Source organism: Miscanthus floridulus, chromosome 6 (genome assembly GCF_019320115.1).
Source record: "Miscanthus floridulus cultivar M001 chromosome 6, ASM1932011v1, whole genome shotgun sequence".
Lineage (NCBI taxonomy): Eukaryota > Viridiplantae > Streptophyta > Magnoliopsida > Poales > Poaceae > Miscanthus > Miscanthus floridulus.
This window is the reverse complement of record NC_089585.1, coordinates 114,096,878-114,110,535: the sequence shown is the minus strand read 5'-3', so window position 1 is coordinate 114,110,535 and position 13,658 is coordinate 114,096,878. Positions and strand designations below refer to the sequence as shown.

General features: G+C 47.6%; 1 protein-coding gene and 1 pseudogene across 1 annotated transcript; one reads left to right on the top strand and one right to left on the bottom strand.

Moving 5' to 3' along the window:
• Positions 1-4,834: 4,834 nt before the first annotated feature.
• Positions 4,835-5,680, bottom strand: LOC136461051 (uncharacterized). Its single transcript, XM_066460520.1, has 3 exons — positions 5,436-5,680; positions 5,004-5,350; positions 4,835-4,896 (listed from the first exon to the last, which is right to left on the bottom strand). Exons 1-3 carry the CDS (start codon positions 5,678-5,680, stop codon positions 4,835-4,837), a joined length of 654 nt encoding a protein of 217 aa, XP_066316617.1.
• Positions 5,681-8,347: 2,667 nt separating this feature from the next.
• On the top strand, positions 8,348-11,603 carry LOC136461050 (uncharacterized; annotated as a pseudogene).
• Positions 11,604-13,658: the final 2,055 nt, after the last annotated feature.

The following is a 13,658-nucleotide window of genomic DNA, read 5'->3' as shown; positions in this document are numbered from 1 at the left end:
GAGGAGGCAAAACACATCGGACCCTACGGGATAGCGCCCGATGCATCTAGCTTTCGAGTCTGATGCTCTCTATTGTGCCTGGCTTCGAAGTGAATAATAACCTTAGACCATCCGATGCTGACTTCTCCAGAGTCTGATGCAACTTAGGGAGTTCTACTACGCTAAGGTTGCCCATTGGACTTCTACTGCTCGGTCGGGAAGCAGAGAATCTCTCCCCTGGGAGACCGATGACCATAAACTTGGGGTTCTCACAAACTTACTCGCTAGCAGCATGGGCATGGCGTTCTTGGCCACCAAGGCCATCGTCGTATCGAGTCCATCCTAATGAGGGACCTAAGACTCTGAGCATGACTCATGAGCATGAGATTACAAACGAAAGTAATTTCATGATAATGGGAACGACCCAGTTATAATATACGGCGGCAAAACCCGCAATGCCACCACCGTCTATATGGCGGCAAAGACCATAGAGTCTCGGCTGGCTCCTTAGCTAGACCCCCATGGCACACAAACCCGAGCTGGTGGCTCAGCTTCAGGACACCTCCTCCCTGAGGATCCAAGCCGATCGGTGTCGACTGCCATGCATGGAGCCAAAGCCGAGCCTCGCTCCCTCTGGTACAGAGGGGCTGTGATTGACCCACCCCGGCTAACCCTCCCCAGGAAAAGTGGAAGAAAAGTCCTTTGGTGACCTAGGCTGGCTCCTCGGTTGGACCCCCGCGACACACAAACCCGAGCCGGTGGCTCAGCTTCGGGACGCCTCCTCCCTGAGGATCCAACCCGGTCGGTGTCGACCGCCATGCCTAGAGCCAAAGCTGAGCCTCACTCCCTCTGGTATGGAGGGGCCATGATTGACCCGCCTTGACTGACCCTCCCCCAAAAAAGTGGAAGAAAAGTCCTCTAGTGACCTAGGCTGGCTCCTCGGCTGGACCCCCGCGGCACACAAACCCGAGTCGATGGCTCAACTTCGGGACGCCTCCTCCCTAAGGATCCAATATGGTCAGTGTCAACCACCATGCCTAGAGCCAAAGCCGAGCCTCACTCCCTCTGGTATGGAGGGGCCGCGACTGACCCGCCCCGGCTGACCCTCCCCGAAAAAGTGGAAGAAAAGTCCTTCGATGACCTACATCGCTAGAATTCTTCCACTTTCTAGGGGAAGGGGACGGGGGAAGGGGTGCTTCACGTCGTGTCATCACCCCTCCTTCACCAAAATCCTTCCACTCTCATGGGAGCGATTTGCTCGGCGAAGGGGAGGATCACTCAAAGGGCAATGTCACACTCCAATGCCGCCATGATTGAGAGGAGATGAGTTTGGGGAAGAAGAGAGGTTGCCGGAGTGGAGATTGAGGGCGTCATGCCTCGGGGGCTCCCCTTTATAGCCCAAGGCAAAGGGCCACAGGGGGCACCAGCACTCTGATCGGCCATCAACGGCATGGACCCTGGGGCTAGTTGGGCGCCCCTCAATCTCAATGAACTGGCATTGAGCGATTGCGTGAATACGGTCGCACAATAAAAGTAGAGTTAGGCATGGCATTAATGGCCAGTCACGCCCCCGCTCCACTTCCCATCAAACATGTCGCCCACTCCACGCACGCCTCCTCAGAAGGCTCGAGGGGACCTGACTCTCCTTGGGCCCACCTAGACTTACCAACAGCCTAGATCCGCGCACAACAAGTGTTGCAGCTTCTTTGCTGTCAGATTGGCACCACGTGGTGAGACGCCCCACCTCCCAGAGGGCGCGGGATGGGGTGGGAACCCCCATCTTAACTCCTCCAAACAGCACGATAGTCCAAGCGCCATCAATTGCCTACACAAGGCACCAGAGGGAGGGGCGCTTGGAGAAGCGGCCCCACCCATGGATGAGGAGGCCCCACGGCGGCCTTGGGCACTATGCCAACTCCTCCAATGGAGACTTTGGGCCCCCGACCAATAGGCGCCAGTTGGCGCTCCCCCAAACAACAACCCCCTAGAGTTGGGTCGGGAGCCACTAAGGAGTGGGCCCAACAAGGGTCCCGTTGATGGCTCGGTGTGTGCATGGCGCCCTGACCCACACTGCCAAATTCGTCTCGAGACACCGAGGCATGTTACCGAGCCCCTAGAAGGGCATGGCGCACCGAGCGATCGGATGACACTGAGCCAGGGCCCAAACGCCCATGATCTCTCGACCAACGGCAGTCCAAGGTCAGAAAGAAGGGCACCCCCAAGCGTAAGGCCGATGACTCCCCGACAAGTCCGCTGGGCCCTCGCTTGGACTCCTGACTAAGGCAGTACCAGTCATCACCAACACTTGGCCCCAATAGCCGAGCACTCTAGTTAGACGTGGAGACCCTCCGAAGGGGATCCGACCCATGTCAGCAGAAGCCCCCTGGCCATGACCAGCCTGGTCATAAGGGTTAGACTCAGCCCCTCATCGCCACCGCCGACATGACCTGTAAGGCCATGAAGGACTCGGGACGGGTGCGTCAGTTCACCATGATGTCCGCCAGGATGGAGTGGAGCGCCATGACCGGCAGACGACACCTGCACATGGCGCTAGTGACGGACAGGGCTGCGACGAGAAGCCATCCCTGTTGATGTCTACAGGGTCGGCGGGACCCGTATAGAGGAGAAGAAGGACCCAGCGATCCTGAAGGACTTCTTCCTCTCGTTCTCTTCTCTTCCTCCACGGTAACCCGTGCTTTCCCTTGGCTTATAAAAGGAAAAGCAGGGTGTCCCACAATGGACATCGAAACGGATCGCAACACATCACACCGATTCGGACTCGAACCCCGAACCGATTAGAACACAAAAGCACACAGCCGAGAAGCGGCCGAGCCCTAGGCACCCGTTCGCTCCTCTCACCAGAGACTTGGGACCTATCCCTCTCTCAACTGTTTGTAACCCCTACTATGAACTTTCAGTGCTAGTAACACGAGCAACAGCACTGACTGGACATAGGGACATTCTGCCTGAACCAGTATAAACCTCGTGTCCTCTTAGCACACCATCCGAGTCAAACGGTAGTGACAACTCTGCTAGGGGTCTAAGGATGCAAGTTGACATCGCACGGAGTGAGCGCGGTTGAAACCCTAATCGCCCCTTGATCCCTTGTTATCCATAGTAGACATGCTCTTCACCGTAGCTAAATTAACAACCCAAGCAAAGGATCAGAAATCCCTTCAACATGGGTTAAACTGGACTACGTCGAGGTTTCCTTGGCCTGGCATATTTCCTTACTACTAGTGTTTACCTATATAGCATCATAAGGCGTATTTTTCTGGCGGTTATTAATTAGGGATCCAAATTTGTACAGCCATCAAAATGTGTGACCGCGAGGAGACATACGTTTTAGGCCGCCGGTGGTGGTTGAACTAGCAGAGTCCAAAGCATACAACAACTCTCATTAGCAACATGATGGACGGAATGAAGAACACACGAACGCACGGGACATGCATATCGAACACATGACTACATGAGAGCAAACCGACGAAATCAAAATTTTCCCTGGAAAGACACACATCACTACATAATACTGAAAAAAGTGTGACACACAACCTGCCGACCCTAGCTGATTAGTAACTTATTCGCTCATACATGGAGGGGAACATAACAGAGAACGAAACGGCCATAGGACATGCCTCCTTATTCAAAGCCATATATAGCACGACTCATCGTCGCGATGCAAGGGACCAAGGGGGGCAGGGCAAATTATTAAGCCAGTCATGCAGGCACTCAAGCGCACGTGGCTTCAAGGCAGACCCAGCTCTGGCGACTCCTACGGCTCCGGCTCCTTCGGAGGCTTCTTATGATTCCTCTTCGGCTTCCCCTCATCATGACACTCCGGCTCCAGCACCATCGGCGCTGCAGCATCCGCCACGTAACCTGCGGCATTTCATTCATTCGGCACGCACGCTCGTCATACGGTCAGACAACTACGCACGGGCACATATGCATTTCATGTCGGATGATTGCTTGGACGATGGGTCGGAGTATGTAGCTGCATACCTCATCCATGCGCGTCGCGACGGAGGGCCGCCATCTTGTTGGGACGCATGGTGGGCCTCGCGTCAGCCCCGGAGATGGCGACTGCCATGAAGAGGGACGCGATCAGGAGGAGGGCGGTGGCGGAGCGGTGGATCGCCATTGCGAGTGCTGCCGCTTCAACCGTGCAAGCAGATAGATTTTGTTTAGAAGAATTGAGCTCGAGCTATATATGCTTTATTGCTTGGATGGCTTGGTGTCGCAAAGATCATGCTTGGCGCCTTCTTATAGCTCGGCGAATGCAGTAGCTGATAAGATGTATGTAGTAGTACGTGACGAATCGATGGAAGAAGCTACAAGTGCGGAGGGCGTTGGACATGTCGTCGCAAGGACGGCCAACACGGACGGGTGAATCGGCGATGCTTCTATGGACATGTCGTCGCAGCACATTTTTTAGCCGGAGTCTGCCATGGCAATTTGGCCCTGGACCAGCAAGTGAATCCGAAGGGATTCCAATGGGCTCATTTGGAATATGGTTTTGGCTAAGCAACGATCTTAATTAGTTACCTTCGTATTTGCCCTATGTACCTGTGGATGCATTAAGAGGAGTTAACGAGGTTTGTGAGTGTTGCCCATTCTGGTGAGAAAAGGTGGGGTTACCCGATATGCAAAAGTGTTTAATTAAAAGCTCTGGAAGACAGCTTCTTGCTCTGTTTTATTAAAGCCCTGTTTGTTTATCCCTTGATTTGGGTTATAAGCCAATGATAAATGGGTTGCCAAACAACCCGAATCATATATAGCTGGCTAGGTACCCAGCTTATGACAAATCCATAAATAGTTTGGAGGAGCTTATTTGGTGCAGCCTGGTTGGCTGCACCTACGGCTGCTGCACATATGCACTGCTCCTCCACAGCGGCATTCGTGATGCGGGCAGTAAGGCTGCAACAAGAAAAGTACAGCCGAGATGAGGTCCAATACTCCGGCTGGTGTTGGTTTGGTGTGACCCTGATGTTCGACTGGACAATTCTTCCACGCCCAATGCATACCGTCAATGGACCCTAGCATTCCAGGAAAACCCCTTCTCTCACCGAGTGCCAGAAAGCGTGCCGTGTCTGCCTCATTGGGATGTCTCAGGTACTCATCTTCAAATAAATCAACAACTGCAGCAACGAACCTACGTAGGCTCTCAAGTGCAGTACTCTCTCCAATGCGAACATACTCATCTGTAGCATCAGCGAGAACCCCATATGTGAGCATACGAAATGCAGCAATGACTTTTTGGAAGCAACTTAATCCAAATACGTTGGCCGCATTTCTTTTTTGCACAAAGTAATCATCATGTGACTCAACAGCAGTCATTATGCGTAGGAAAAGCTCCCTACTCATCCTGTACCTGAAGAAAAATAAACAAAAGTTTAATAACACATATAATACTTAAGTGCATAGTACGGGGCAATCAAAGGTGAATGACCACAAACCTCCGACGGAATAAATGTGGTCCGTGCGTTGGATTATCCGCCAAATAATCTTGAAACATCCTTCGATGGCCGCCTTCTCTATCTCGATAAACAACAGCATGGCCAGGGACAGAACCACCAGGTCTTCGTTTATGACCCGAAAACGTTTGGACAATTGCAGCAGCTGCGATGATGAAATAATCATCGTCGTCTGAAGATGAATCATCCTCCAATTCTCTTTGGAGAAGTGATTTGACACCACTCATGACGTCGCCTGGAAATGATAATTGTACAACATCAATCAATCTGTACATAGCACCCTGACCATTCCCAAAACACTCAAGTACTGTGTACCTGATGGATGGCCAAGGATGGCCGCCCTGCAGCTCCTGCCGGATGGCGACCAGGAGACCTGACGACGTCCACGGCGACCTGATCACGGCGCCCCAAGATGGAACCACGACACATAGGGAGGAGAAGTACCAGCGATGGAGAAGTACCAGCGATGAACCACGACCTGTATATGGTTGCCGCCTGGGACTTCCTGGTGGCCGCCTGGCAGGACACAAGTACCAGCGATGGACTGCAGGGAGGAGACAAGACCGGCCAGGAAGGATCTGCCGCCGTCAAGGAGTCGCGACACGAAGGAGATGGCGGCGATGTTTTGGCGCGACGACACGAGTAAAAATTTGCTCGGAAAGGCCTTCATCCCGCGGCAAAAACCCAGCTCGTGGGCCCAACTTTTCAGATTGGCAAGTGAAATTTGGCAAACTATTGGAGATTGATCTTTTTTTCCTTTGGCAAAACATTTGGGGAGTTGCCAAACTACAAGATTTGGGAAACAAAAAATCCCAAACTGTTGGGGTTGCTCTAAGCCCAATGATAAATGGGTTGCCAAACAACCCGAATCATATATAGCTGGCTAGGTACCCAGCTTATGACAAATCCATAAATACTTTGGAGGAGCTTATTTGGTGCAGCCTGGTTGGCTGCACCTGCGGCTGCTGCACATATTCACTGCTCCTCCATAGCGGCATTCGTGATGCGCGCAGTAAGGCTGCAACAAGAAAAGTACAGCCGAGATGAGGTCCAGTACTCCCGGCTGGTGCTGGTTTGTTGTGAGAGAAAAACACGGTTGGCTGACTGATAAGCCCTGGCTGAAACCAACAAGCGAACAGGCTGACTGTCTTTTCCTAAAAAAAAACCACACCTCTAAGTAATTTGGTTAACAAATAAGGTATAACATACTTCCCTCTACTTTATACTCCTTTCGCACTAAAATTTAGTATAAAGCATTTAAAATTGTAGCCAAATAAAAATGATTTAGGGAAGGGGACATAAAGACAAATTTGTATTAAATAAAATTTGATAGGTACTATAAATTGTATTTTGTACTCAAACTCATTTTTCAAATAGCCCTTTTTTGCGATACCCAGTTACCGCACACTCACCCCTATGAACGTACGCACGCCCTACCTCTATGAGCATCTTTGAAGAACTGAGTTGGACCGACAAATCTCGTGATTGACGAAGTCACCACAAGCGCCTCGCTGTCGACGAGCACGTCGCCTACCACTAAAAGAATAGAGCGGTTAAATCCTAGAAGCTATCATTAATCAAGCAATCCCCTTTGATCACTTGGGTGGTAGTGTCTATACATACAGGAATTAATTCGATTAGTATTAGTATTAAAGCCATGGTATACTCTCTTTTATACTCTCTCCTAACCAATCTTAAAGTCTCTATTCCAAAATGCAGGGAGTATACGTTATTAGCTTATTTCGGCCGTCACGAATAAACCAGCTTATATAGCTGAGAAGGGAAACAAACATGCCCTAAATTATATATTAAAATAACATTTGTCTTAAGTCAATTTTTTATAAGTATGAACAAGTTTTTAGAAAAACACGTAAGCATCTAAACCGTTAAATTAGTTTTATTAGACTCGTTATTAAATATATCTAGTGCACTTATTTTGAATTTATTGGTATTAATATACATTTTGAAGACTTTTTTTAACGAATGCCCACTGGCAACTTTATTGATTCATCAGAATAGTTTGATCGTTCGTCGAATACTAAAGAAGAAAGCTAGGGGGTTAGTTAGCGTTATATAAGTGACATGGAGCCTGGAGGGACCTAGTCATGAAGCAATGATCTGGCCTACATGTTTAGGCTACGGCCCATTTTCTAAGGTCTATTGGGCTGGGCTACATTTACCAGCCAACTTTATTTGAAAGGAAGAAGTCCACTTTACCTCCCTCATCTTTTACGATAGTCAGCTTTGCGTCCCTGATCCCGAAAACCAGAGAAACGACCTCCCTCATCTATCCAAACCATGCACATGACCCCCAGTCCTGGTTTCAGCTGTGATTTCGGCTTTGTTGGCGCCACGGTGGATATGGGCCAAGCTGACTCAGCCCTAGGCTAAATAGAAAGGAAGAGGTCCCGTGAGCCAAAAAAATCCCCCCAAACGCCGGAGACGACGCCCACGCCGGCAAACGGAGAAGGGGAGCAGCGGCGAGGCGGTGGGATCTGGGCGCTGGTCGGGCGCAGCGCGCAGGGCGCAGCGCGCAGCGCGCAGGCAGGAGCATTGCCGCTGCTCGGGCACCGGTCGCCGCAAGCAGTGAAGCACAGGATTTGTGCTGACCAGGGTGAGCGGTAAGGCACAAATGGATCTGTGTAGTTTTGAGTTGTTTTTGTTTCGGATTCCTTGATTCCCTTGGAATTTGTGTTATTTAACTAGTGATTGGTACATCTGACTATGATTATAGCCTTTGCTTTATAGTGTTCGTCATATTTTAAGGCCAACAGGCGCCTTTATGTAGCACTTGTAGTCATATTTTAAGCACTGATGTTGTTTATTGGACCGATTTGATCAGTACTGAACCGCATAGCATGTATGTTTTGCATGTAGGCTTCAGGTGCTTAGCAATGGATGGTTGTGACTTGCTCCCTGTTCGGTTCCATTTTAATGGGGAGTTCGTGAGGAAAAGCGATAGACTGTTTTATGATAGAGGAACTGAAGCTATGTCTTTTATAGACCGAGATAAGATGTCACTGCCTGAAGTTGTTGGTCATCTCCGTGACCATTGCAATGTCAAAGAAGGCACAATGTTGCATTGGCTATTTCCAGGGACAAACATGAGTATAGGCCTAAGAGCTCTGGTTGATGACAAAGTGTGCCAGTACATGTCTGACAACACTACTGAAGATGGTGTTGCCGATGTGTTCGTTGAAAATCACGCGCTGGATGCAATAGCTGAAGCAAGTGAGTATGAGGGAGAGATGGAAGCTGGCTCAGAGGATGATGACATAGAAGATGAAGATCTGCATCCTTTGGCTGTTTGGAGAAAATATGAAAGCAAAGAAGAAGTAGAGAAGCAAGTTGCCCTTGTTAGAGAATTTTACAGTAGTCCAAGTAAAGGGAAAGAACAAGCAAAGCACATGCCTGGAGAGACAGCGAGAGGTGATGATGAAGAGAAGTCTGACACTGATGTAGAAGAGAAGTCTGACACTGACAGTGAGTACATGCCTGGAGACTCATGCAGTTCAGGTGATGATGAAGAAGCAGAGCAAATACATAGGAAATTTAAGGATTTCAAGAAGAAGTTCAAGAGGGGTGAGGCAACAAGCTTAGATGATGTGATATATGAGGGTGTTGCATCTAGGCCTGGAACTAGGCAAGATGATGAGGATGATGGCAACTGCACTCCATATGTAGACAGTACTGATGCAGAATCTGTTGATGAAGGGCAAGGTAGCATGCATCCAAGATTTAACAAGAAGAATCCTATTGTCAATTTTAAATTGGGAATGAAGTTTAGTTCTAAGAAGCAATTCAAGAAGGCTGTAATTAAACATGGCCTGGATGAGAGAAAGGTTATTGTCTTTGCTAAGGATGATCCAAAGAGGGTGAGGGCCAATGTGTCTGGAAAGGTTGTCCATGGGTATGTTTGTTGTCAAATACTTCTAGGTCTGATAGCTGGTAGATATCTACATTTGTAAATAATCACATGTGTCCACCAAGAAGAGACAACAAACTAGTCACCTCAACTGTAATTGCTAAAAAATATGAGAAGTTCATTTTTGCCAACCCATGCTGGAAACTTGGGCATATGTTGCAGACAGTTCAAGAAGAAATGTTTGCCAAAGTTTCTATGTCCAAGCTAAAGAGAGCAAAAGCACTAGTGATGAAGAAAGCATTGGATGCAAGTAAAGGGCAGTACTCTAGGCTGTATGACTACCAGATGGAGCTTCTTAGAAGCAACCTAGGAAGCACTGTTATTGTTAATAAGGAAGATAATGTAGAGCCTCCTATTTTTAGAAGAATGTACATATGTCTGCATGCTTGTAAAGAAGGGTTCAAAGCTGGTTGCAGGAAGGTTGTTGGGTTAGATGGTTGTTTCTTCAAAGGAGCAACTAATGGTGAACTTCTTTGTGCTGTTGGGAGGGATGCTAATAACCAGATGTATCCTATTGCTTGGGCTGTTGTGGACAAGGAGAACAATGAAAATTGGGATTGGTTTTGTGATCTGCTCTTTAGGGAGTTGGTGTGCATGGAGGAAAGGAATGGGTTTTCATCTCAAACCAACAAAAGGTAACCAGATGTATCCTTTTTGTTGTTTTCACAATTCTAAACATGTGATGGTAGATGCTTTATAATTTTTCCAACTTGTGCAGGGAATTCTTAATGCAGTTAGCAAATGGGCACCAGAAGCTGAACATAGGAACTGTGCTAGGCACATTTATGCCAACTGGAAGAAGGAGTTTCCCATGAAGGACTACCAGAAAAGGTTTTGGATGTGTGCTAAAGCACCTTGCCTTATGCTTTTCAACTTGGAAAGAGCGAGACTAGCACAAAAAACCAGAGAAGGGGCACAAGCTATTCTGAACACTCATCCACAGCATTGGAGCAGAGCTTGGTTCAGGTTGGGCTCTAACTGTGACTCAGTAGATAATAATATTTGTGAGTCATTCAACAAATGGATCATTGAGGCTAGGTTCTTCCCAATAATCACCATGCTAGAAACAATTAGAAGGAAAGTAATGGTGAGGATCCAAGAACAGAGAACTAAATTAGGGAAGTGGACAAGTGTTATATGCCCAAACATCAATAAAAAAATTAAATGTCTATATATCTTTGTCTGCACACTGCCATGCCATCTGCAATGGGGAAGAGAAATATGAAGTTAAGCATTACGACAATAGGTTCACAGTGGATTTGGTATCAAAGACATGTTCATGTAGGTATTGGCAATTGTCTGGACTTCCATGTTGCCATGCCATTTCTTGTATTTTGTTCAAGACCAACTGCCTAGATGAATATGTGACCGACTGCTACTTTGTGTACCATTTCAAACAAACATACAGCCATTGCTTGAATCCAGTTGAGGGTATGAATAGCTGGCCCTCATCTGATAGGGTACCCCTTAGAGCTCCTGGTTATGTGAAGATGCCAGGCAGGCCAAAGACTAAGAGGAGAAGGGAGCCCACAGAAGTTAGAAAGGCCACTAAAATGCCAAAAACTGGAACTGTTATCAAATGCAGCAAATGCCACTTGCCTGGGCACAATAGGACAACATGTACCAATATAAGTGGAGCAGGAAGTTCACAGGCAGGAGGATCTCAGTCAGCCGGAGGTAGCTCACAGCCAAAAGGAAATGAGTCATATGCAAGATCACAGCCAACAGGATCTCATTCGGCTGCAGGAAGTAACCAAAATGCTATTGTTGTGTTGTCCAACACACAAAAGAGCAGCATAAGCGGTACAAAAAGGAGTTCCACAGCTGATGTATCTACTGCACAGAGCAACAAAAAGGTAAGTTTACCTATATCTCAAAGTTTTAACTTATGCATCTTGTATTTTAAATTCATTCTTCGAACATCATGTACATCTTGCTTCATCTAACTTATGTAGGCAAAGGCAACAAACTCACAGAACATCATCAAATCAAGTGCACGTGCAAGGGTTTCAACAATTCCTTCTGGGTCAGCTACAATAAACCTGCAAGCTAGAGTGCCCACTTCCAATGTTAATTCTAGTGTGCATGTACAGTTAACTGGCGGGACTGCATCTGTGACTATGTTAGCTCAAGAACCGACCAAGAAGAAGCCCAAGCCTGCTCCAAAGCAATCTGGAATTGCTCCACTCCAAATGCTTCCTCCATGGCAATCTGATAGGCTGTGATGTGTACAGTCTGCTGGCTGTATGCCAAACTTGAATAATTATGTAGGCAGGAAACTTAAGTTCTGTGGTTGATTACCTTTTATGTATGCCAAACCATGTGTTATGCCAAACATCTGGCTTTTATCTATTTGCTACTTATGCCATGTATGACAATTATTTGCACTTTTATCCATTCGTCAGTGTTGTGTTATCTGTGAGTACATGCCTATGTTATCTGTATGGTTCCTGCATAGTGCAATTATTTGCCTATGTTATCTGACATTATTATGGTGTATGCATTGGTTCCTACATAGTGCAAATATAAGATTCAGCATGTATTGCTTTGTTTCTTTTCTAGCACGACAAGAGACAGCTTATTGGCAAAAAAAGAAGGGAATTTGATTCATGCCATTACAAAGGGTAACATCCTACCGATGCCGGCAAACATTGACTACTTATACATTTGCATCACAACCAACACAAGGAGAATGGCAGAATTGAAACCTAACAACACTAGGACAGCAACACCAACACACATCATCCAATTCAAATGTCCTTGCTTCTTCTTGCCTCCCTTCTTGGCCGAAGCTATAGTCCTCCTGTGCTCATACACACCAGCAGCTTCTTTCTTCATCACCTGTTCATACATCTCAGCTTGCACACTATCATCTGTCATCTCCAATGGATGGTAATGACACATCTCAGATTTTGGAAGCATCCCATAATTAACAAGAAAGTTGGCATATTCTTCTTCGAACATGTAGAAATCACAAAGAGGAAACTGCAATGCCAAACCAACAGAAAAAATCAGAAACCCTAAATTTCAATTACCATCGGTAATTTCAATAAGGAAACCAAACCTTCTTGTACTTCCTCAGGCATTTGAAGAACCTTTCCATTGGGTGCTTGTCTGATTTTGACAACAGCTCTAAAATCCTCCCCATGCCGCAGTAAGGACACCAGATCAGCGGCAGCCCACTCTCTCCTAGCGGTGGCTCTCCCGCGAAAACTGGCTGCGGCAGGAGAACACGCGACGTGCTAGGATCCATGGGAGACGGCGGCAAGCAGGTGCCGGAGGCAAGGAAGAACTAGCGTCAGCGGCGGGGTGGCTAGGGTGCGTGAGCAGGGGCCCGCCCGGGATGCTCCTGCCTGCGCGCTGCGCCCTGCGCCCAGATCCCACCGCCTCGCCGCTGCTCCCCTTCTCCGTTTGCCGGCGTGGGCGTCGTCTCCGGCGTGGACGAACAAGGCCGCCTGTGTGCGAGCTAAGGTTGTAATTTGGGGGGATTTTTTTTGGCTCACGGGACCTCTTCCTTTCTATTTAGCCTGGGGCTGAGTCAGCTTGGCCCATATCCACCGTGGCGCCAACAAAGCCGAAATCACAGCTAAAACCAGGACTGGGGGTCATGTGCATGGTTTGGATAGATGAGGGAGGTCGTTTCTCTGGTTTTTGGGATCAGGGACGCAAAGCTAACTATCGCAAAAGATGAGGGAGGTAAAGTGGACTTCTTCCTATTTGAAATTGGTGACGGCACACCACTACCGGATCCAAGATAGATTGTATCATTAAAATACATTAAACTTTTTTGTATTTTAACTACTAATAATGGAAGAAACGACATATTCATGATAAAGTCTTATATCTATATTCATACCTTTTGATAAAAATTCTATTCACACCTAGACCCGTTAATTACAATACTCATTGATACTCGTACCACAAATAGGATTGCTATCCACCAAATAAACTGGCTGAAATTTGCGTAGCTTGACTCAGAAGAAAGTCCAATCTATCTACACCTTGCTGTTTAAATGAGTCTACTCTAACTTATATTAGAGGGACTTATGTTATTGACAACTTCAAGTCACTCTAACTTAGGATCCGTTCTGCGTAGGTCATGCATCAGCTTTGTGTGTAGCTCTAAGCTCTAACATCTGATTGGATGGCTGTGTGAGCCAATGTCAACTCTCCTTCCACCATGATGATGAAGTCTAGGCTCCCGAAGCGCACGTGTGCGTCTAAGACCCAGCTGATGTCGTGGCTAGCCATCCATGGCCTGATGTTTATCGTTGGAACGC